The 26,605-nt window shown below is 34.0% G+C and overlaps 1 protein-coding gene across 1 annotated transcript in view; it reads right to left on the reverse strand.

Moving 5' to 3' along the window:
- LOC117124452 (DNA annealing helicase and endonuclease ZRANB3-like) overlaps positions 1–26,605 on the reverse strand; it is a 78,108-nt gene that overhangs the window by 49,405 nt on the left and 2,098 nt on the right. Inside the window, exons 3-4 of the mRNA XM_033270684.1 lie at positions 22,964–22,982; positions 743–921 (exon numbers count right to left, since the gene is read on the reverse strand). Coding sequence (XP_033126575.1) covers positions 743–921; positions 22,964–22,982 — 198 coding nt within the window. The remainder of the gene's footprint in view (positions 1–742; positions 922–22,963; positions 22,983–26,605) is intronic.

The following is a 26,605-nucleotide window of genomic DNA, read 5'->3' on the forward strand; positions in this document are numbered from 1 at the left end:
GTTTTTCAATAAGCGGATAGCAACCAGCATACGACATTATAAATTATGACATATACGTCGCACTAACCGTATCCTCTAAAGCTCTGTCCAGGCTATCAAATTTTCTTTGAAAAAAAACCAAAATTGTTGTGTGCCCATATATAGTCATGATGTGCCTATATATGGTCATCATGTGATGTCATCATGACCATATTTAGGCATGTCACATGTTTTTGTCAAATAAAAATTGATAGTCTGGATAGTCTGGGTTTTGCTCAGTCAAAACAAATGTGATGTGCCCATATACGGGCATGATGATGTCGTATTACACCCAAATATGGGCATATATTTTATATGCAAAGTGATAGTGTAGACAAAGCCTTATAGTTATCTTGTATTCTACCTTGTTTGAAACCTATTTGCAGACTTACCATATAGTAATTCCAGTTATCTATACTGCCACAACCACCTCCAACCTCCCCATACTACCACCTCCCACCACTATTAATAATATGAAGAATATAGCAAAATGTACAGTATTATCCTCAAAAAATCTTTGCTAATCTGGGGAAAATTATCATAGAAAAATACATACTACACAATTAGGAAGAAAGCCTTTGCCCTCATCCTTGTCCTCCTTATTCTTGTCCTCCCATATACTCTTTTTCCTCCTACTCCTCTTCTTCATCAATAATTTTTTTTAATGTACTGTATACATAAATTACACAACTAGGAAGACATACACATTACTAATAATATTTACCCAACATCGGTTCCGCTGTTCACAAGATGGATATGTCCAGGCTCTAGTTCTGGAAACCACTTTTCCAGCTCCTCAATCCAGGGATAGCGCAATGAAGAGGGTACGATGATGAGGAGTGGCCATTCCTCCTTGTAGCAATATGCAACTGAGAGTGCCTGCAGTGTTTTACCCAATCCCATCTGGAAAATAAATTAATATTTCAATATCATTGTGAATCTTTTTATTCATTTGCTTTCTGGTGTTTCATGTTCAGCAGGTACCTAAATTTAGTCCTACCATGGAGGTATTATTGAGAAGGAGATCACTCGAAAAAGCTCCGTGCATGTAGCGCTATGCACATGAGCCAAGAACAAAGCTGCCGCAGCGTGGAGAACGTTTGCGCAATGCCTTTGAAGTCTAATGTGTTACAACCAGCAAAATGCTCAGTCGGCTTAGTTTACCAACAAATTGAAACATGGCGAAATGGAGAGCACCTTCTTTTCTCAATGCGCACTACTTACAGTCAATCACTATGGCTGCGCAATCATTTCCATTTTTCTGATACATTTATCTTTCATGAAATACCAAACATATTAATATTTCTACAAAAAAAAAGAATTTTCGAATTAATTGAAATATTTACATGAGATTTAAAAGTATGGTACATTAAATGAAATATTTACAAGATTCAAAAGTATGATATATTTCAACTTAAATTTTCATAATAAACTAAGTCATTTTATTGTGAACAAGTGTGGACTATTCGAAAATTCAATCCAAAGTCAGAGTAATTTTCAGTTTTATGCTGCCTTAGCTTTATAGTCAAACCAGTCAATTTTTAGACAAAATTATAATATATATAATATTATACAGAAGTAATTGTAACAGAAATATTTTGTGAAATCTGTTGGTGAAATACACACATAATAACATACTAAAAGTCCAAAAAAATCAAATCAGGGAACATTGTTAATTTTAAAAACGAAAAAATGTTAATAATAAGGTAATACGCCCGCGTGCGATCTAAAGGCAGGGAACACATGGGTTTGTCGCGTCAAAGGAACTGTTGTCGAGTGATCACCTTCTCAATAATACCTCCATGGTCCTACCTGGCACGCCTTGCCACGATGCTTTGCGCACTATGCGGGGACAAAAGTCGTGCAAGTGTCAGGGTGACATTAGTTTCACACAGGTGTTAGGGTTACTTTAGGGAGGGCCATGTGAAGGCTGCTTTAAATCCTCCCCAATTCATTGTAATAAGAAGTTAAAAGTAGTTTGCATATGATTTGCATAATCCATGTACGGCGGTATCAAACTTACAGTATACTGATGAGTTAATTAGCACAGGATATACAGATTGTACTGATTAATTTATCGCACACATACCAGATAGAAGCCACTGTATCATAATCATGTATGATGTATGACTGATTGAATTCAATCCAATCCAATGTAGTCATTTATAAAGCGCATTTCTTTACAGATACGGAAGCGCTGCACCCCACATACTCAGGCATCTTACAACCCACAGGCAGTCATGATCATTGCCTAACCCAAACCTGTTATTAGCGCAGATGGTGGCTTAAATGGTGTCATTGGTTTTTTTATTTATTTATTTATTCTGCCTTTAACGTGATAACACTTTCAGTGATGCAGCACTGATCTCACTAGTGGATCACATGAACAAAAAAGTAGAACAAAAACCAACAATAAAAAAATATACAGAAACTTAACTAAAATAAAAAAGAACCAATTCAAATGAATTAAAAAGAAGGCAAGAGAACAGAGGGTGGTCAGAAAGATATAATTAGTTTTCTGTTTTGATCAAAGTTTTGAAATTTTTCATTTAATTCTATTTTAATTTGGTTTGGAAGTTCGTTCCAAGCCTTAGTTCCACCTATTCCATCCTAAACCATCCATTAAATCCTTGATGGGTGTTTTAATGTCGACTGAAAGAATAATTCTTCCTAACCTATTCTGGAGAATTTAGAGCTCATTTAAAAGATTAGTTGTAGTGTTAGACCAAATGCAACTGCAAAAATCAAATAAAGGCATTACAAGTGCATTTGCTAACATTTTAGTTGTGTTGAAAGGTAGGAACTGTTTGACACGGCGAATGACACCAATTCTTTTAGAAACTTTTGAAGAAATATTTTCGATATGAGTAGCCCAAGTTAAATTGGAATCAAAGTACACGCCAAGATATTTAAAACAATCTACTTTTTCAATGTTAATATTCCCATGGATAAGAGAAATATTAGAAAATTTAGGAAGCACATGGGGTGTTCCAACTATCATAAATTTAGTTTTTTGTATATTTCAAGTCAATTTATTGAACCACTGACTAATATAATTAAGGTTTGCTTGAAGTTCATTTTGAAGTTCAGTGGGATTAGAGGAGCTGCAGAGAATTGTTGTGTCATCTGCGTACATTACGCATTTACCTTTAATTATATCAGGGAGGGAGTTCACATAGATATTGAAAAGTAAAGGCCCTAGTATTGAACAATGGGGTATTCCAATATCAATGTCCATAGCATCTGAGCGTGTTGAGTTGATTTGGACTATTTGTGATCTACAAGATAAATAGGATTTAAACCAATTAAAAGACATAGAATCAAGACCAAATTGGTGCAATTTGTTAATGAGTAGTTGGTGATTCACCGTGTCAAAAGCCTTTTTTAAGTCAACAAATATAGCAGCAGTCACTCTACCTTCATTAATATTATATAAAATGTAATCGGAAACATCAATAAGTATTGTAGCAGTAGAATGGTTTTTACGAAAACCTGATTGAGCATTGTTTAAAAAGTTATTAGTCGTAAGATAACCATACAACTGTTCATAAACAGCTCTTTCAATGATTTTACTGATTAACGGCAATACTGAAATAGGTCGATAATTGTTTGTATCAGCACGATCCCCTTCTTTGAAGATGGGTGTAACCTTTGCCTCTTTCCATTCCAAAGGGAATGTGCACTGGAAGATAATTCCAGATGAGTGGCACTTAACACGGAAAAGATTTGTTGCGCTTGTTAAATATAGGTTGATGAAAATCAACGTTCAAAGTCAATCTGGTATGAAATTGCTTTTTATGTACAAGCAAAAAAAGTCAGAGATATATTGTGAGCATTGGCCAGACAGTCACTTGAACGCAAGTAGGACCAATAATTTGAAAAACCTCTAGCTTAAAAGGCAGCCAGTAAAGTTTACAGAGAAGATGTGATATATGAGTATGAGAGGATCAAATGTTAAAAATTAGACGTGCAGCAGAATTCTGTAATTTTAGAGAATCTGTTACAGTCAACTCAGAGTACAATGAATTGCAATACTCAATTCTTGATAAAACAAGTGCACAGACGGCTGCATGACAAGTGTCATGGTCAATAAATTTGCGAATCATCTATAAGTTACGAATGGTACTTGGTAAATTTACAAATAGAGTGAACTTGATTAGACAGTGACAATGTGGAATAGAATGTGACACCAAGAGCCTTGTGGAACCTCAAATGCTAATAATCGTGGTTCCGAGTAATTATTACCGACACAGACATGACTACTTCGGTCAGTGGGATAGCAACCAATCCACCTTAAAGCACATCCTGAAAATTCAAAAGAAATATTCAGATGATTGATAAGGATCTTGTGGTCAATGTTTATCAATTGAAAGAGCAATGTCAGTATACACCTGGAGTAATGCTGTTTCTGTACTATGGAGTGGACGATTGAAGGAAGGTTCATGTTTTAATGACGTTCTACAACTAAATTATGGTAGCTTCAAAGGTGAGGTTAGTTCTGAATGCCAAGCCCAACATTCAAAATCATTACCCTTTAACAGATTGGATGCCATATAATAGCTGTTTGGTTCACAGAAATGAGGGGTCGATGAACAACAGAGAATTGACTAGTGAGACAAGGATATTAGTCACTAATAAAAAGTGTCAAAATGTTGAATATTTAATGTTATGATTTGGAGACTTTATAACATAGTGTCTTGAAATTATGAATATAGAATGTTATAATTATCAACGATGAATATGACATGACCAATTCCTCAACAAATCTGCAAATTTATTTGTTAATCTTTAAAATGTTGCACATAAAATATTTTGAGAGGTAATTTTCGATGAAGTTTTTAAAATTATGCGTTAAAATGATGAAGATGACATATCCTCACCATAATTTATTGAATCTGGAATTTTTCATTAATGTTTAATTATGAAAAATGCTGAAAGATATACCTATGAAGGAAAACATACTATGTTTTGAAATTCAAGAATTATGAATTGTACTGTACAGCTCTACATAAAAGTTGTTAATAGAAAATAATGTTTGCTGATCATAAGTACTGTACCTTAGGAAGGAGACTGCTGTGCGAGTTGTGGCGAACCCCTCAGAACCTTGCAAAGTCTGGCCTAAACGGCAAGGAAAGAGAGATGGGCTTCAGGTTTCAACCTTTACTATACAGTAGACAATACCATCAGTAATAATATAGTAGACAATACCATCAGTAATAATACAGTAGACAATACCATCAGTAATAATACAGTACATCATACTGTAGCTTAGCCTGTAATAATGCTCTACTATATTGCTGAATGTTCTAAATCATTAGAGCTACTGTAAGATACAATTAACTGTAACAATAGCAGCAGCAATAGTAACAATAACAATACCTATCAAGGCTTATATAATACAGTAGAACCTCATTTTTACGTTCCTCAGTTAAACGAACCCTCAGTTTTACATATGCCTTGTACAGACGATGACATCATCAAAAACCAAAAAAATACTTAAAAGGATACAAGGATACTTTATTCATCCCACTACGGGGAAATTTTATGGCTGGATACAACAATATGAAAAAGCATAAGACTATTTACTAATACAGTAGAAAGTCGATTTTAAATTTGCGGTAACCTTTGACCTAATACGTATGTAACATTCAATAAACGTATGTATGAATGAACGATGTTACCTAGGCTAGACCTAGCCTCTAGGCTTATGATTAAAACCATGTGTTTAGTGTTTTTATTCATCACCTTACGACGTCAGTGTTATAAAACCATGTGTCTAGTGTATTAATTCATCACTTTATCTTTTATTTAACTAAAGAACATGAAAATATTGTAAGATTACCTATACGACAAAGGTATAACTTGGGAATTCCCCTTCATGCCTATTCTAAACAACAGAGCTGTGGTGTTGTCTGGGCCTGTTGAGACGAACTAAAACCATGTGCGCTGTACTGGGCGAGCCAAACAATTAGCATGGACGAAACTATGTCTACTTTAGCTTTGTGTAGAAAATTCGACCAGACGAGTTTTCCATGGTTTGCCACACGAAGAAAGGAGGAAAGTAATTATTTTGAGCACCATCAGTAGTTGTTCATCTACAGTAACTCAGTTCACATGGTTTTAGATTATAACAACCCGGTATTAGACTCAATCAACGTTGCTGTTTAATGAAAATACGTTTCATTATGGTTTGTTTATTGTTATAGTCTTTTTACTTATGGTTGCCCTGAAAAGGGTCATTTGTTCTGAATATTTTCAGGATTTTTGATGGCGTCATCGTCGATACGAGGCGTACGTAAAACCGAGATTCTACTGTAGTGATAATAATTACTAATAATAAAAATATTCATAATAATAATAAAACCCTCTACCTCTGACGTTTATTATTAAAACAAAACAAACAAAACAAACAAAACAAACAAAAAACAAATGGCCATTTTCATACAAAACAAACAAAAAACAAACAGCCCTTTTCAGAGGCACCCACGATAATGCAAAACCAGATTTGTTAGTTTTTAATCGGTATATTTTATTTCAGTACCAAAACAATAAACAAACCGTACGCTAAGAATTTGCATTCAACAGCAACTTTGATTTGTGTCTATAAACGGCTGTTACTGTATACAGTAAACACCCCATGGGCTGAACAAAACAAATAACTACCACTGGTGTACAAAATAATTTCTTTTTAAGTTCGCTTCACGTGAAAAACACGTCTGATCAAATTTTCTACACTAAGTCATACATACATACCACAAATTTAACCGACCCTTGACTTTACGAATCCCTGGATATATGTACACCCTCCGGTCCCAAGCCATTAGTAAAAAGGCGGTTACAATGGTTTTTTTTTTTTATTTTATTTATATTCAATTTCCAGGTATACAAACATACAAGAACTACACAGACAAACAGTGCAGCACCCCGTGGATTGCAAGTAGTACAAAGTACTATCAAGCAGCTCTCCATGCTTCATTTCCAAAGAAAAAAAAAATACAATTGCATAAATACAAATTAAAGCTGCTTGATATACGATTAAAGAGCAGTCACAAAATAGTTTGTGAAAGATCTGTTATATTATTAGGAATACCTTGCCACATACAAGGAAATCTATTAAAAAGTGAATATTTAAAAAGAATTAGTCCTAGCAAATTTATGTTTAAATAAAACTGATTCAGTATATTTAGGATTAAATTCAACAAAATCATGAATATTTAAATCAATTCGGCCATAAAGACATTTCATAACCAGAGCCTTGCAGAGTCACTGCTAACACAAAGTTTAGTGATCCTTCTTAATAGAGGTCTATTTATTCTAGTAATATGCTGTCTCTGATGGGTGACCCAGACAGGGGCAGCATACTCCAGCAAAGGCCTACATACAACCAATAAATAGCCTCATGAGGATTGCAGTCATTAAATACAACAAAGTGCTTTTAAAAACCAACAATTTGGAGAGACTTTGAAGTAACTAACAACAAATAAGTACTAACAAAAATAATAATAACAGTATAAATAACACATGCATTGATTGAGTTTCTAATCCACATCATGCGCCCTGAGCATCTTTTGTTAGATGGATATGGCGCAATATAAAACTACACTATATGCAGCGAGAATACAAGAGCCAATTTGAAAAAACAAAATTTCCAGCATATAATGTCAAAAAAGCAGGATGCAATCTAATAGATTTTAAGTACTTATTGTAAGTACAATATTTAGCCTGAACAAAACGTAGATTACAAGCATCCTAGAGCTTTACATTGCATCAAAGGTTTGGTCCTAATAATTTTAAGTGTTCCACTCAGCTACTGTAGGTACATAATGATTCTTATGATTAAACTTTCAAATTTACTGTACTCAGCAACCATTTGTAGGAATAGCTCTTTGTGTTTAGCATAGCTGATGATGCTGTACAGTTGTAAACTAAATTAGATTAAGTTGTTTGTACAAAACTTATTCCATGAAATCTTCAAGTATCGGAAATGCTGGCCATGAGCAACAAATTCCATTAAGCCATTTCAAAAGCATACTATCAATTGACAGCACACGATTTTCTATACCGTAACAAAAATGTTATACATTTTTCTATAAATTACCATCGTCACCTCTAGCAAATATATGTATCCGATGTCAGAGACTTGACATTGTATTTGAAAAGCAACACAAATGTAAAACGTAAAGGGATTTTTCTATTTCACTCTCACGCTACTGTGTTTTAAAATTTGACATAACGTCCATCATCATTGCAGAGCGGCACATTTATCCAGTCACATGACTCATGCGACATAAAACACTTTTCATTGGAGAATCTTTAGTACCATAGTTGTTTTGCTTGCATAGCCACAACCTAGTTTGGTTTAATAGCTGGATTAGCATCCTGTTTCCAGTAAAGACGATGAGACAATTGGTACAGTTTATTTACCGTATTTATGCAGGTGAATGAAAACGAGGTCACGATCATTGAAAACGATAAAATAGAATTATGCTTTAACAATGCGGCTTCTAGCGAAGGATGATATTTACAACAGGACATGAATATAAAGTGCATCATTTGTATTACAGAAACACATTTAAGTGAAAATAAAATATTTGATTATAATCAGCATAATATAATAAAGATAATTTGCATCTATATCAGTTATATTTATGTAGTTAATAAATCTGTTTGATTACAATTCTCATTGCAATAATATAGCATAATTGCAAAGTAAAGTGAGAATTCTTTTACACCTTGTTTTCAAACCTGCCGACTGCAAATATTGATGATTTTAGCACCCACCACCACGAAAAAGTGGACATTTTGGAAAAAAGGTTTTCTCATTTACATTACGCCCTCCAAAGACAAGATATGTATGTTTCTTCCAAATTATAATAAATTATATAAATCTGAAGCATTTAACCATCCTATTTTACATTCACCAATAAAATTTTATTTATTTTCTAGATGCTTTTGGCAAAACTATTTGCTAAATAAGAAAAAAAAAAATTGATTTTTATCTTTTTATGCTGCCCTCTTCCGATAAAAAAAATAACTATGTGAAACAAGGAATTATAAAAGTCTCACCTATTCAGAATAATTATAATACATTACCTGTACAATACATTGATGCATAAAAATATAATTTAAAAGCAAACATAAAGATAACATCTGGTAATTTGGAAAAACATTGATACAATATTATGCTGTCCAGATTATCAAATTTCCTTTGACAAAAAATGGTTGTATGCCCATATATAGTCATGATGTGCCTATATGGTCATGATGTGATGTCAATACCATATTTAGGCTTGTTTTGTCTTGTCTTGTCTGAATACTGCCCAAGAACCCTAAAAGAAGGGTTCACACAGGCAGGGTGTGGTGGTGGCGCTGTCAGGTTTTAATTGGGAGTCTGAATGCTTGGCTCCTTGAATATCCCTCATATTGAGAGTTAAGAAAAGGAAAAGGACAAAGGAGGGATAAGGACAATATTTGTATCCATATGTTTCCTTGTTGTAGAAGTTGGTGGCGCTGCACTGCAAATTACGCTGGTCAACAGTGGCCCAGCCCAAATCGCTAATTTCCAATTAGAATAAGGACAAATATATAATTATTATAATTATATGTTTGCTATTGTACTTGAAAGAGGCATATTATTCAGTGATTGTCAGACCTCAAATAATGACATGTCCCTTTTGAGATTGAGAATGTTGTCCTGCTTGGATTTAGGTAACCAGAAGAGAGCCAATACGTTAGCAATTGGCAAAATTTCCACACAGCATTAAAAAAAATCATATATATTTAGAATATATTATAGCTACGGTCAACAACCTATGGGTTGTGACCCAAGTTTGGGTTGTGAGTGAATTTTTTGAGGGTCGTCATATCGCACGAGTCTCAAAAAATATATAGAAAAACTTAAGTGTTAAATAATTGGATAAAAAGTTTAGCTATTGTCTTAAATTTGCGACTTAAGTGTTAAATAATTGGATAAAAAGTTTAGCTATTGTCTTAAATTTGCGCCGGCAATGTACTATAATCTCAGTCAGACCGCTGTTTGTTGAATAGTGTTCGTATTTCAAAATACACAAAATATTTTTTTGGTCTTGTACAGTTTAGTTTTAGAATCTTTACAGTGTTGTGTGTGTTCACTTTCTCGGCCTCTTATTTTTCTACCATTGAGGGGCATTTACGCTTTAGTGCCTACTAAATTAGTGGCCATTATGGAATAAAACATGACAAATGTGCTAGCAACCAATGTCAGAATTAACAGTCAGATTAAAACTACGGAAATCAACAAATCATGAAAGTAATTTGAAATGCTGCTTTAGGTAGTTATTTTCTTTAATAAGTATGCTTATCAAATATCATATTGTTGTTATGAGGCTCTACATACTTTGATATAGGCTCTACTAAGGGGACACCTTTGAGACCCCTCAACAAGTGTAGGCCTACCGCTCTTCAGGGGACACTAACCAAAGCGTGAAATTGTACCCTTAGTGTGGGTGTTGATATGTTTTCAAAATTATGAAATTTAAAGTATAGTTATAATATCAATAATTTGCAATGCAAAATGCATTTAAATATGAAATAAGCACTAATGTAGGCCTGTTAAAACTACAATTAGTATATGTTCGAATGTGAATGCGAATTTAATGACCAAATATTTTTTTTATTAATATTGTGCTTTCTATAGGATGCATATAGCATGAATAGAGTAATGCCTCAAAAATAAGGGTGCACATTATGATACAGAATACAATCCTATGAAAGCACACACAAAAAAGGAAATCCCCATGATTAGGTGTAAAATTTGACAATATTGGTTGGAAATGTAAGTAGCCATACTGATGTTCCCACAAAGGATTCAGGGGAAAACATTCTGGTTTGATGCAAAGTTTTTTGCTCAAAAAGTGTCCAAATATACAGTTATTGTATTTTGATTCGCTGTAATGTAATTTTTATATTCCATTGGTCTATATGATAAACAATAATTAAAGACAAACAGCAAATTGTATTATACACAAGTTTTCGACCACACTGTGGTCCTCATCAGGTGAATATTTTAGCATTATGTCGACGCTGACTGAAATAGTAATGCAGATTTTCAAGCAGAACGCAAAAGAAACTGCTTTGTGTTTGCATATCCAATAATCCAATCAATAACATGAACTTTACAAGTATTTCCAATTTTGCTACACAACATATTCAATAAGATTAGCTTTTGTATTTCTAGTAGTTTATTGTATGAAGTCTCTTAATAAGTAAACAGAGGAGACTGTTCACAAGTCCCCACAGACGAGAGTTTTCTATTTCTTTCGATCAGCATTTCCGAGTGGCATTGTATACTAGACACTCCAATCCAGGTGGCTTTACATTTTGCTGAATCTCTAGTAGCATTGATCGATAAATTCAAACAAATTCAACATTACCGGTAGATATTGCTTTGGATATTCGATACAGAAATAGTACTATTTTTTTAAATTGCAATCTGTAGCTGCATTGTTAATGGTCATGCTAGATCAACTTGTGAAAACGTTTTTAAATTGGTAGATAAAGCTGAAGAAACTGCTAACTCACGACCTTAGGTTCTTTAGAACACATTCTTAACCAACCGCACCATTCATGCGACATACACTACAGTATTACGGTAGTAGTATATGGTTGTAATGTAAAGTCCTTGCTGAAACCCCTGTTTTGTTTTGTAGGTGTAGGGGGAACCCTGGGGTCCAACTTAAAAAAGGGCGATGAACGTTTTTGTGTTTGAAATCCCCTCTATTTTATTCTGCACGTCCGTTCAAAGATGGCGCTGCTGGATGCTTTTAAAATTTGAAACCCGTTTTGTTTTGTAGGTATAGGGGATCCTTGGGGTCCAACTCAAAAAAGGGCGATGAACGTTTTTTGGAAATCACCTCTAGTTAATTTGTACAAAATTTCATGCACGTCCGTTCAAAACTGCCGACGCCGGACGCTTTTAAAGTTTTGGTAAAAAGAACAACAAGAACAGGAACAGGAGTGAGGCTGTGGGTCAATGCTTCGTGCGGACCAAAAATTGTGTGACAGGTCAAAGAGCTTATCCCTACTTTCTTGTACAACCTGATGATTTTATGGATTCTACAGTATAAGCACAATTTTACACATAGTTCTGAATATTATTAATTGTGCTGGTCCCCCTCAGAATAAAACACACACTTGCTCAACTAGTTAAAGTACTAGAATAAAATCCCTGGAGGGGGAAGGGGGAAGAGGAGAGTTAAATGAGGCAAAATTTTACAGTTTGGAGTGGCCCAAAATTTTATTTTTGACCATGGTATAGAGGATAGGCAATCAAAATAACAATTTTTAGACAGACAACTACAACAATGAGGGTGCATGTTTGTCTGACGGGAAAATTTAGAGCCGCCCTGGGCTATGATGACAAATTAGTTTTATACTAAGTTGATTCTTAATCATCATCATCCTTAATAATTTAAAAGCAGGTGTCTTGAAAGGGTCAGTCCTCAATTGGCAAGCCAAATTCAACCATCTATGATGCTGGTGAACAACCTGAACTTTCTGTTTTCTGCTAATATTATGACACTCGTAGTCATATCTACACTATAACTCTGCTGACCGTTAGCATGTGGAGCAGCCCATTTACTGCTGTTTCTCCATTGGACTTCTGGCGGCAATAGATAACAGTGTAGAGATAAGTCCAAGTTCACTGACCATTAGTGGTGCTACGTAAAAGCTCGACAATGAAAACAACCGACTCAAGGGGGATATCACACAACATGCACTCAGAGTATAAGATGCAGATACCTGTCCAACAAAAGCATTCTGTTGAAACCTGATCACAAAATCGCTTTTAACTTAACACCCACCTTCATGGAAATTGTACTTTTTGCCATCAGTATACAAGGTCTTAATTTAATCAATTTCTTTCAGAGACAAATACACATCACAAATTTACACCCACCCAACAAACATCACACTCCCACAACCTAACACATGTATAATATTACTATTGCTAGGTTCTTTGATCAAATTAATGGAAACTATTTCAGCCATGCAGAGAAGTACAGAATATATTATAAAAATTCTGTTGATGCAAACATCACAAACAATACACTGTATGTTCAGTTCTCAGTTAATGAGACTTTGTAAAGGTGTACAGCACCTTAATCAGTCCTCTCTAGAGCACATTGTCAATTCAGTTGGAAAATACCTTCATTCTTTTAGCAGTTTTGGAAGCTACTAATAAGTGTTCTGATTATCATACTTCAATGCCAATTCTGTAAATTAAAGATACTGCTTACAACATAAAGGTCATTTCTTTAATGTTTAATTTTATTAAAAAAAAGAAAAAAAAGTCAAGTAATTGCATAAAGCTGTTGTTGATATAGGCTAGTTAGTTAGAAATCTATCTGTTTTGCTGGAAACCCAACAGGGGTTTAGCCAGAAAAATGAAATAGGCTGTCTAAAATGTAAGACGAAGAACTTGCTTGTAAGGAAAAAATTGAAAATTATGACCTTTAGAATACATTTAAAGATGTTTAAATGTTAGAATTTTGGCTTAAAATGAATATTGTTGAATTACAGTAGCTATCACAAAGATATTTCACTTATAGACTGGGTGCTACGGTCGGTTGTTTGCTCACATTATTTTTCTAGGTAATAGGTAGAAATCTTTCTTTATTCTGGATACTTAATCAACTTTTACATCGTTCTCCCTTTAGGTCCAGTTAATACTTACAACATTAAAATAAGAAATGGAAGTTAAGAAATTATATACAAAAACAAAAGAAAATTTGGTAAACACAAGTAAAATTTGGTATACACAAGAAGCAAAATGAAAATGTAATATTAAATCAAATTTTTGAAGGAATGCAAAGTTAAGGAATTAAGGTAGACCAGACTAGACAGGGCTCAGTAAGCCAAGCCATCACAGTAAAAGTGGCAGTCCTAAATAATTGTTGGCCGTCCAAAAAATGGCCAAATGGCTTGCTGGCTAAGCAGTTGACCCCCAATCATTGTGGGGACATTGTACTTTCTTGGGGTCCAGATAACAAACACTTAAATTACATACAAAACAAAGTTAAATATATATAAAAATAAATATTATATGAAGAATAAAGTGCAAGAAGCAAATTGAAATCAGATTTTTGAAAGACTCTTGAAAGTGAATATATAGTGCTGCGAATATTTGATGGTAGGTTATTCCAAGGTTTTACAGAGCGATATTTAAAAGTTCTTTCCAGATGTGTATTATGCAGGCATACACTGCGTCAGCGGTCATTGGCCGACAAATTTTCAGAAAGAATACAAAGCGTCAAAATCGGTGCAGTGGATCAGACTTCCACCGACAATCAGCAGACAGCATTGCGTCCTGAAGCGCTCACAGAGATGGATTAAGCAAATAATGGATGTCTGATTCCTTTTATCTAACAAGTCTCAATAAGTCATCCAATGATTACATCAATGCAATATATATGATCCCTATTAAATGAGGCAGAAGGCCATAAAATCTCAATAATAATACAGCCCTAGTGTAAGGATAACTGTTAGATTGCATCTTACATACTACATTACTACAAAAATGTAAAAGCGATGCCATCCCAATCAGTCAATTGGGTCAAATCCACCATAAATCAACTAATTACTTTACATGCAGTTTTTTTTTTGTTTTTTGGGGGGGTTTTTTCCCCCTTTTTTTTAAGCCCATTCCCGGTAAAATTACACAAAAAAAGAATTTTTTCAGAAAAAAATGAAAATGCATTACTCTAATTATTATAAACCATGGAAAAATATTAGCATAAATTTTAGTTTTGCGCAAAAGGATAAAAAAATGAGAAATAGAGAGTGTTGATAGGCTAATGTTTCCGATGCCTGCTATATTTCTTCGCAGAACTATCACAAATCACAAATAAAAAATTCATCTTCGTTTTATTTTTGTGTGGACACAATTGGAATTTCAGTCTAATTTTACATTTTTCATGTTTAGGAATGTCTAAATTCAGTTAAACTAGCAATTTCGTATAATATTTATAAATCTTTATAACATACTGTATAAAAAAATCAGATTTTTCTTAACAACTGAAATTTTGCAGGGAATGGGGATTTAACTATCTACGCATACTTGGACATGAAAGCGACACTGTCTCAATATCGGTTGATGTGATGCCCCTTTTAAACCCACAATACAGTAGTATGCAGTTTTGGTTTTTTTTTTGTATTTGACGCACTGTCTTTACAATAATACTACTCACAAGAACATTAAGCAAAAACAATTGGAAGAAGGATAGTTTGGCAATGCTTACAGTTAGTATTATAGGTAATATAATGATATACAGTATGCTGACTCACACCTATAGGAATGTCTTCTTGCTATAAATATGTGACTTGTAGGTGGTTAATATATGTACCAAACTCTGATGGCCAAATTCACAATTTACTTTCTACTTACTGCAATCAAGTAATAGAACAAAGAGCCTAAGGGTACCCTATCCAGACCACTGAAATAAGTTAATGTTTTAGAGAATGGCTCTCTAGAATGTAATTAAGTTTAAAAGAGAACTAGCAAAATGATTTTTTGTTCTAGAGGGGATTTTTGATATGCCATTAACAATAGAATCAACCTTAAAATCATTTTTTGTCAATTTTTTATGAAGTTATACTATACGATTTACCGTGATGTCACTGACGAAAAAAGTAAAAAAAGATCGTGTACATAGCACCGCGTACGATTTTTGCGTTGCATGCTGTAACCATGGCCGTAACTCGTTTGTTGACAACTGCTGAATGCATATCAAGTCATAGGCCTATGCATAATTTGGACATCATCGGCCTCTAAGAAGCTTGCAACTGGCCGAACATAAGCCAAGGGTTTTTTTCCTTTTTTTTTTTTCTCAAACCAGAAAGACATATAAAGTTAAAGTTGAAATCGAAGAAGCACATAATTACCATTCAAAAGGCGATGAGGAGTAGGTTTTGATTGTGCATAGGACTTGATAACCTCATCAGCGGTTGTCAACAAAAGAGTTACAGCCATACGGCGGATATCCTACGCGGCGTTATTTACACGATCTTTGTTACTTTTTTCGCCAGTGACGTCACAGAAAAATTGTATACAATGGCCTATAACTTCATAAAAAATTGCCAAAAAACGACTTTAAGCTTGATTCTATTATTAATGGCATATCAAAAATCCCCTCTAGAACAAAAAAACATTTTGCTAGTTCTCTTTTAAGCTTAATAGAAATAGTATATCACCTACAAGATTACCACAATGATATAGGCTACTATATCTGTTAGTACAATTGAAAAATTACAACAGAATTAGGGTACTTACATTGTCCTATCCTTGGACCTAATGCCTTAAAAGCTAAAAAAAAACAAAAAAAAAAACGGAATTACAGTATGTACTATCAGTCCCTGGGCTTACTTTTGGAGTTATCCTGAAAAATCCCATTAATTTATTTTGACACTTATTTCATTTTTTTTCTATTTGTATGTGAAGCTCTCCACCAAATGGGAGCTTTCCTTTTCCCCATCTTGTGGCCAATATGCAGATCAAGAATGGGTCACCTGAATTCCTGCAACATCCCCCATTTTAAAAAATATTATTAATAAATTTAATTGATCACAACATTTTGATTTTTGATGCTGTTTTTCCTTCTCAACGTCATGTGTGTTTCTACACAGTCTACTAGACTTCTTTCTGCAGGCTACATGGATTTTATGAACAATGAATTTTTGAATAAACTCAAACTCAATCAAAATCAAATAATAAAAATTATTGCATCAAGTCATGAGAATCTTCATTTAAAATGTCAAGACAGTGTTGTTAACAATTGGTTATTTCACTAAATTAGTCTTAATAGCTGTTTTATGGCCACTCAAACATTCTTTAACTATGATGCGTTTTGCAGTTTCACAATTATCGACATTCGCACTGACTGAATTTCACAATGGTTAATACCGTAGTGTAACATGTTTTCTAAAATTGAAAAAATTTATTCAAATCTAGTAGATAATTTGTCATAGATCGATCACCTTACTGAAGATGAAGTGCTTCTTTTCCATGTAAATGTGAGGAAATGTCGATTCTAATTGCTGACGACACGTGTAGCCAAACCGACCCATTATCATGCTCATCTTCATCTCTGGAACTTTAGCGCTCGGTTAAATGGATACTTGGAAAAGATTTTTGTGCTAAAGCTGTTTAATCGCCTGCAGAATTGGTTTTTTATCAGCCTATTAACAATTTCTGAGCACCTCCATAAGAAAAGTGATGATATACTTTCTATACCTTGATTTAATAAATCATCTTAGAAAATGAACGTGTCTGTTCTCTAAACCATTTCTTCAACAGGATTTTGTGACAAAGTGAGTTTAACGCTGCATACTTATTAAGAGAGTTTTCTGTTTAAAATTATAAAAAATACTAAATTATCAGTACTTGAAAAATAATGAAAAAATACCACAATATCCAGACTTTGAATATTATTTAAATATCACAATTCAGTTTCAAATAAGAAAAGAAAATAATTCATAGTTTACTTTACGCTATATCTTTGTTTTTAACCAGTAACTAACCACAAGTAATTAAAACAGTGTCTTCCAAAATTGAAATTTACCTTGACAGATTTTACTGTGAAAGCAGGAAGCATTTAAGGTTTGATGGATGACACAGTGCGAATTATTATTATTATTATTATTTATTAAATATTTGAATAGTTTCATCTGCAAAACTCTGTATACATTGGGGAGACGCTTTGAAAAGCGACTAGAAGACCACATAAAAGATGTATAAAACAACACACAAACAGTACGGACACGGTCTGCACGTATCCTGTCTACTGAACAAGAAACTTTACATATTAGCCGCCACTGACCATACGGTGGATCTTGACCACGTCCTGAACTGGGACGACACCAAAATGATTGAAACGAAATCTACATGGCACAAAAGAACAATCATTAAGGCAATCTCAATAAGGAAACAAAAATGGACAATGAACAGAGACAATGGGACATACAAGCTTTCCCACATATATGACCAACTCTTTCAACCTGAAAGGCCAAGAACCTGGAACCAATCCTGACAGGAAGAGAGCTAGCTCCAGAGGGTGTTGTTCACACAATGACAAAACAACAGTTGCTAGCTCACATAGAGTGACAAAGTCATGTTGATAACAGACAAAATCTCATTAAAAAGTTCTACAATTATTATTATTTTCAATTCCATTGGTAAACCACTTTTTATTAGAGAGGTTTCACACGCGAACAAATAAGTGTATGCATACGTTTAGCTATCCGTAACAGCTCGTATCATTCTGTGTTTTTTGCAATCACAGCGCAATTTAAGCATAGCCTAGGCCAAGTCTAGGGCCTTAGCTTAGGCCTACTATATTCTGTTCTCTTCTTTAATCATGCTTCTCAAAGTTTTATTAGTATATGTAAGGTTTTGGAAATTGCAATTGAAAATTGTAGCCGTAACAGACTTTCTTTCTTGCCCAGAAGTGTTGGTTATTTTGTGATAAGCCCTATTGTTTATGACCCAAAAGTGCCTGGTTACAAGTAGGCCTAGGCCTACACAAAATGCCAACACCTCCAAGGTCAAAGCACTGACATTTGATAATCCAAAATGAGAAGCATCCTTTCATAATTTGCTGTCTTCAAATGTCACAAAAATGACACGCACGTATTCAAAGATACATTTTTTTTTTTACACTTATGTAAAATGTGAAAATACAAATTAGGATCCTACTAGAAATCTAAAATCTCCCTACGCGTTTTTCACTTACGTGTAGTGAGCGAGATATGCGTGTCGTCCACACATTTAGCGGATAACAGCCGGTGCATGATGTCAAAATGATGACGTATCTGCCACACTAACCGTAACCGTATTATACACACTCACTCACCACTGAGGAAGGACTAGAATTGTCCAAAAGCTCTGGTTCTATTTCTGGCTGTTTACTTGCATTTACTTTTTAGCTGTTGCTTATAAAATTTGTATCTCTACAAATAGATCCTGCCATTGTTTCCCACAGCATTGTTGTTTTTCCGTATTTTAACTTATATATACACGTATATATATATATATATATATATATGTACATGCTTCTCAAAGTTTTATTAGTATATGTAAGGTTTTGGAAATTGCAATTGAAAATTGTAGCCGTAACAGACTTTCTTTCTTGCCCAGAAGTGTTGGTTATTTTGTGATAAGCCCTATTGTTTATGACCCAAAAGTGCCTGGTTACAAGTAGGCCTAGGCCTACACAAAATGCCAACACCTCCAAGGTCAAAGCACTGACATTTGATAATCCAAAATGAGAAGCATCCTTTCATAATTTGCTGTCTTCAAATGTCACAAAAATGACACGCACGTATTCAAAGATACATTTTTTTTTTTACACTTATGTAAAATGTGAAAATACAAATTAGGATCCTACTAGAAATCTAAAATCTCCCTACGCGTTTTTCACTTACGTGTAGTGAGCGAGATATGCGTGTCGTCCACACATTTAGCGGATAACAGCCGGTGTATGACGTCAAAATGATGACGTATCTGCCACACTAACCGTAACCGTATTATACACTTTACTTGCATTTACTTTTTAGCTGTTGCTTATAAAATTTGTATCTCTACAAATAGATCCTGCCATTGTTTCCCACAGCATTGTTGTTTTTCCGTATTTTAACTTATATATACACGTATATATATATATATATATATATATATGTATATACGAGCACGCGTGTACATATATACGCGTGTACATACATACGCGTGTGTATATATATATATATATACGCATGTATATTATACATATATATATATACGTATATATACATGTATATACATACATATATATATTATGTATATATACACGTATATATAAGTATATATATGTATATATGTATATGTGTATATATATATATGTATACGTGTATATATATATATATACACGTATATATATATACACATGTATGTATATATATATATACATGTATATATATATATGTATATATATATATGTTTATATATATAAGTATAAATAAAATATATAAATATAAATAAAATATATAAATATAAATAAATAAATACAAAATTTGTGGGACATGTGCTAACAGGACAAGCGAGAATTTTTGGCTGTGTTCTGATTGGTAGTTGATAAGGTGGAAAGGTCATTATGGAACAGTACTAGATAATATATTTTTATTGACTGTTTGATGGCTAGAATATCATTATCTAATCTTGAATCTATGCCAAATTACAATTTACAATGAATGTAATTCAAATATTACAAATATTTTTACTGTTTATTAAATCTGAACACCAACACAACAATTATCACCCCCAAAAAAACAAAGGTTACTATTAACAATAACTGTTGTAATTTAGTTGAATTTATGCGACATTTAAATACAATACACTACTTAATTTATTAATACTGAAAATGTATGCAGTACAAATGGTGTGTATGAATACGTATAAAGTATATGATTAATATAGTATACAAAAAACAGGTTCAAAAATTCAGAGAGCAAAGTTAATGTGTATAATGAAATGGATTAGAGAAGAATACGAGGAGAATAATGCACACGAGATATAGCATTTGACACAAAATGTTAACTTGCATATGAACCACCTATCTGAACAACAGCAAAAGAAGCAACTGAAATTGGATGGGAGCAGGGTAAAGGTTCTTAACAATTTTGACATTTACAAATAATTAACACATTAACACATTTCGACGGTAATTATGTGTTATAGTTTGACATTTACAGTACAGTGAAATTAAGGGGCATTTATTTGAGTATACATCCATTTTACTAGGTATCCCAATGAAGCCATTTTGAGTGTATACAGTTTTCAAAAATTTGTGAGATTTGAAAAAATGACACAACATTGATGTTGAAAATACTATACTCATTGTGAATTTTTGCCAATAAAATTTATATATTTTGAAAAAGCATGTTATAGTGTTTACTTACATATATTTTTTAACAAGATTGATGTAGTATTTGATAAGTAAGTGCGATATTAAAATGTGTTGAAAAACCTGGTGAGCCAAATTTGCTCGCATAAAAAAAACATTGGGAAACCCCCTTTCCAACTTTATGACCGTCAAATCTAGCGGAATGATTTTTTTTGCATGTTATCAGGCTTTAAACAAGCTTTATTTTGATGTGTAAACTGTCTAAAATTGATGTGTTCATCCACCACAAAAAACAAAATTAGTGACAAAGTTGGTGTTACGAGCGATTGTTCATGAACAAAACCGATCGAAAATACCACTAAAGTAAAGCTAGATCTTATTTATATCTGAGAACTATCATTTAATAACAGATTTTGCATGGTCATCAAGCAAAAACATTTTGAAATATGGTGAATTCGGGAGTAAATACAGTTGAAAAAATTCGAGACCACGCCATTGTGTATTCGGTGAAGCTTACTTACCACACGCGTATTAATCACTAATCACTACCACTTAAAACCCAATTTATAACCCACTGCAAAAATGGATGGTTCCAGTTCGCCCACTGCTGCACGTGTTCCGCTGCTGTCGCACTGCACTGTGAGAGAGGTAGAGAGCCTGCAGCAGGCATAGTTTGTGATACAAGATCAAATATACAATTAAAACTAGCAGAATGTTTTTAATTTGACGACTTTTCTTTACCCAAATTTTAATATTCAACCAAATATTCATATTTCTATTCGAGGACCTTGAATAGAACTTACAGTAGGCTAGAAGATGAACCTGGGATGGTCCTAGTGTGATCGCGAAAAGCGCTCAACAGAACAACGGAGGCCTAGCGTGGCCTACGCTACATATGGGGTCTCTTCTCCTGCTCTTCTCTCATCTTCATTAATTCTTAAACCAGTTAAACTATGGTCGAATTTTAGTTTATCATTTAGTTTTATCATTTATATTTTAAATAATATTAGAATATCAAAAATCTTTGTCAAATTTACTGTATAATCAGAGCACATACCCTTTTTGAGATGACGTTTTAAAAGGCTGTTGTGAAATTTTTCTATTTTTGAGAAACACGCAAAAAATCGGCACGAAATAGCAACCGACCATACTTAGGGCCATTAAATAAAAAAAACGACATTAAAGAATGACCCAGAAAAAAATACACACATAAAAGAAATTAGACATTTCTTTCAAAGTAATGGCCCTCCAAAAATGCTCCAAAATCAGTCTGAAAAAAAAGGACCCACTTTTTCGCATATTGACCCCCTATTTTTCCATCTTTAAAGGGCCAAAACTTTTGAACGGTGTATTGGATTATAATAATTCAAACTGGAAAATGATCAGTGCAGTGCAGCTTAGCTCAGTCGGCTAATCTGGTGGTAGCCACTGTGTGTGCGCTGAACCGTGGAGATCTCTAGGTCCCCGGTTCAATCCTCATCGCTGCCTCTCCTTGTGTTTCAGCTAGAGGGCTGAAATACAAGTTACATAGCGCACCGTCTTTCAGATGAGACTTTTAAGCCGTTGGTCCCGTGTGCATTTATGCCCATGTGCACGTTAAAGAACACAAACACTCTTCGGAAAAGAGTAGGGGATTGTCTCCCGGTGTACTGTCCAATCACCACCAGAAGGACCCCACTGGAAATAAGTATTCTTCTAGACTTTCGTGAGCTATCCTTGGTGCTTACACCAAATAAATCCAATCCAATCCAGTGAGTTACTGTAGATCTAATGTTTACAAAATTTAAATTTTCTCATTGGGATACCTAATTTTACACCAAAAAAAAATAAATAAATGCCTCCCTCGAATAAACACCTCTTCAAAAACCCCTCATAATAAATGCCCCGGGTATTTATTTGAATAGATATGTAAATATCCACTAGCAATAAAATCTGGCTCATATTTAGCATAAGAATTTGACAATTTCTACAAGAATCAAAATTATTATATTTCTTGATTAAGGCAAACACTATAAAAGAAAAAGCTTCATTACCTCATCTCCAATAAGACACCTGCAAGATAAAATATAGACAAAATAAGAATTGTGAGTTAACAGTCAATATCATCATCTTTATAATTGTTGCAAAGACAAGCCAAACCAGTCACTCTCCACAAAAAATTTATTTTTAAAAAAGTAAAATGAAAGTCATAAAATGGTGAAAGAATCAAACACGACAAAACTAAACAGAAAACAAATCAGGTTGATGGAGACGACAACCGGGGACTTTAAATGAAAAATACAAGATGAGGTTACAATCAAACACATTTGAACAAAAGCGAAATCCTATAAAAAATACATAAGGCCTATAATTACACTGTGTATATCAATGATACCGTAAAACCTCGAATTGAAGCCCACTGGACTTAATCTCGAGATGAAGCCCATCTCGAATTGAAGCCCCCTCTTTAGTCTGCAAAATTAGCCTCGATAAGAAACCCATTTGTCTTCTTTTCAAGATATCATAGGCTTCCTTTCGACATAGTAGTACATACACTGTACATGAATTTCAGAAAACAAAATAAATTAAATACAAGCTTGGTTTATACAGTACTTTAGGTGATTCAATGCCAGTTAAATACACTCCATGATACAGATAAATGGTACAGTGAACTTATTTATTGTTTTATAGTACAAATTCACAAAGTTTACAGCATTCATTTTGAAAAGAAACCCCATTCGTCACTTTGCAAAAGTAGTCTTGAAAAGAAGACCATCTTGAAAAGAAGCCCATCTAAATTTCGCAAAAAAAAAGAAGCTCAGGGCTGCAATTCGAGTTTTTACGGTATGTAAAGTAAGGATGTACAGTCTGTCTCGGTCAGAGCAGTCTATCGATAAAGACGATCACCGTGTGCTGCCTTTAAAAAAAACTGCACCACCATCTGCTCTACAGTCGCGGTGGTTGAATGGATCTATTCTAAGTTTGTCTAGCCTGCCCTAGGCTAATAAGAATGTAGGTCTGCTCTATCTAAACTAAGCACAATTTTCGGTCATTATCAACACTAGGAATCTGTCTCTGTTCACCAATGTCTTGACATGTCTTTTTCTCAGCCTCCTTTACTTTATTTTTGGTTTTCTTCAAATTCTCTTCTTCATCGGAGACAGTGGCGCTGTTCATCGGCAATCAAGATATTCAATTTGCTCTACATTTATCGTTATTTGTCTCCATTTTTTCTTTAACCGTTGTCAGCATTGTATTTTTGAACAGATGTTTTATTTCATTCTCTTGTAGCGATGAAAGTCACTTGTTGCCAGTTGATTATTGTTTTTTATTGTTTTTTTGACCACTTTTATTCTCAGCATTTCCTCACGTAGGGTAAGCTTTGATCGGGATACACTGTTGCTGCTTGCAATCCCGCCAACCTCACTCCCCGCGTCGCGTCCCAGGCCGAGATAACCCCCAGCCTAAATCTACTGGACTGGGTTCCTAAGAGAGATGACACTCCACCAAAGACAAGAAAAACAGTGCAGGAAAGGTGGATTAAAACATCGCCAAAGCAGAACTAGTCCTCATCTACCACTTCCAATGATAACTTTATTAAGTAATGTTCGATCACAAGGAAATAAAATTTACGAAGTTTGTGGTTGCACCAAACACCTACAAAAGATCAAGTCTCATTTGTTTCAGCGAAACCTGGCTTCAATCTTCAATCAACGATAATTCTTCAAATATCAATGGATTTGACATATTACGTGCTGATGAAAGGAGGGGGACATGTATGTTCGTGAACAATCGTTGGTGTAACAATGTTACTGTGAAGAAAACAGATTGTAATGCTGATACTGAACTTTTATGTGTGTCTTTTCGTCCTTTCTACTTGCCTCACGAAATTAACGAGCTTGATGTAGTATTCCTCCTGGTGGTAACAAGGAAAATACAACCAATATTATCTCAGAGACCATTCATGACATATCTGAACAATCACCTGACCCTCCAAAAATTGTTTCATGAGACGTTATTCACCGTGAAAGTGACATCGCACACGCTCTCCCATCGTTTCATAAATTTGTGGACAAACCGACACGAGGCATTAATACTCTGGATCAATGTTAATGTTCTATACCTAACTCTTATAAATGTCGCATCGGGCCTGCTATTGGGAATAGTGACCATATCGTTTTTCACCACATTCCGTGCTACAGACAGAAACTGGTCATCGATGATTGATGAAGAAGACCTGGATTACAGTACTCGGTAGATGTTGTTAACGAATATCAGATTCTGTGAAGACCAACTTGTCGGGAAAAAAACTGTAAAAATATTTGGTAATAATAAACCTTGGGTAACCACAAGATTAAATGTCTTTTAAAACAGAGATGTTATGCTTTCCGTGTTGGTGACACTAATTTGTTAAATGATTTAAAGATAGAAATTAAACCAGAAATCAAGAATGCGAAACATAGGTACAAGGTTAAATTAGAAGATTCATTTAAATCTAGTAGAACTAGGGATGCATGGATATGTATTTATACCATGACTGAAATGGATAAGGTCAAAAGTAACTTTTTTGCATCCGATAATAATCCCTTTGATACTGCTAAATCGTTGAATACTTTTTATGCTAGTTTTGAGAATTCTGTCTGTAATGTCCCATCAACCTTTTCTGGAGTTGGAAATTGTCAGTCATTGTCCCTGTAGCAAAGAAGTACCGCCCCCTTTTCAACTAAACGATTTCCGTCCTGTGGCACTTACCTCAGTAATCATGAAGAGTTTCAAAAGAATTATTTTAAAATATTTAATCGACCCCCTTACTGAAGTAATTTATCCTTTGCAGTTTGCATATCAAGCTCATATGAGTACAGAGGATGCAAAAATTTCGCTTGTCCATACTATTCAGCATCATACTCATAACCTTAAGTGTTACGCTCGTGCCACTTTCGTAGATTTTTCATCTGCGTTTAACACAATGCATCCATCTATTCTTCTTAATAAGTTACACAATATCAATGTCAACCCTTTCCTTATTTCCTGGATCAAGAGCTTCTTATGTGATAGGGAACAACGAGTTTTGGTATCCGGTGCTCTCCCTAACAAAATTGTTACTAACGTTGGATTACCACAGGGGTGCGTTTTATCACCACTGCTCTATGTCCTGCATACTAACGATTGTACCTCAAAACTTGATAACAATTTTCTTTTTAAATATGCCGACAACACAGTTTTACTTGGACTGATTTATAATAATGATGAATCGAGCTATAGGCTTTCAGTTGATTCCCTTGAACAATGGTGTATATATAATCGTTTGACCGTTTTAAAGAAGCAAGACCAAAGAAATGATTTTTAACTTTGGCAAGGGTACAGAGTAAACAATCTAATCCAATTAAAATTAATGATGTCGATATAGAGATTGTTTCTACTTATAAAAGTACTTAGGCAGGGCTCGAAATTCACGCTAGCAAACTAGCAATTTGCTAGTAGGTTTGTCATAATTGCTAGGTCAAAATTCACAAACCAGCAAATTAAAAAAAATGATTGCTAGTTGAAATATCTATACAAAATATCTTGTAATTAGCCTAGTATTAACTAAAACTAGACTAAACTGATCTACAAAAACTAATACAAATTTTATTAAATTTATTTATTTATTTTTTAATTATGAAAATCGACTAAAAATGCCTATAATCGACGAAAAA

Source organism: Anneissia japonica, unplaced genomic scaffold (assembly GCF_011630105.1).
Source record: "Anneissia japonica isolate Jap-2015-1 unplaced genomic scaffold, ASM1163010v1 scaffold665_len1252844_cov201, whole genome shotgun sequence".
Classification (NCBI taxonomy): Eukaryota; Metazoa; Echinodermata; class Crinoidea; order Comatulida; family Comatulidae; genus Anneissia; species Anneissia japonica.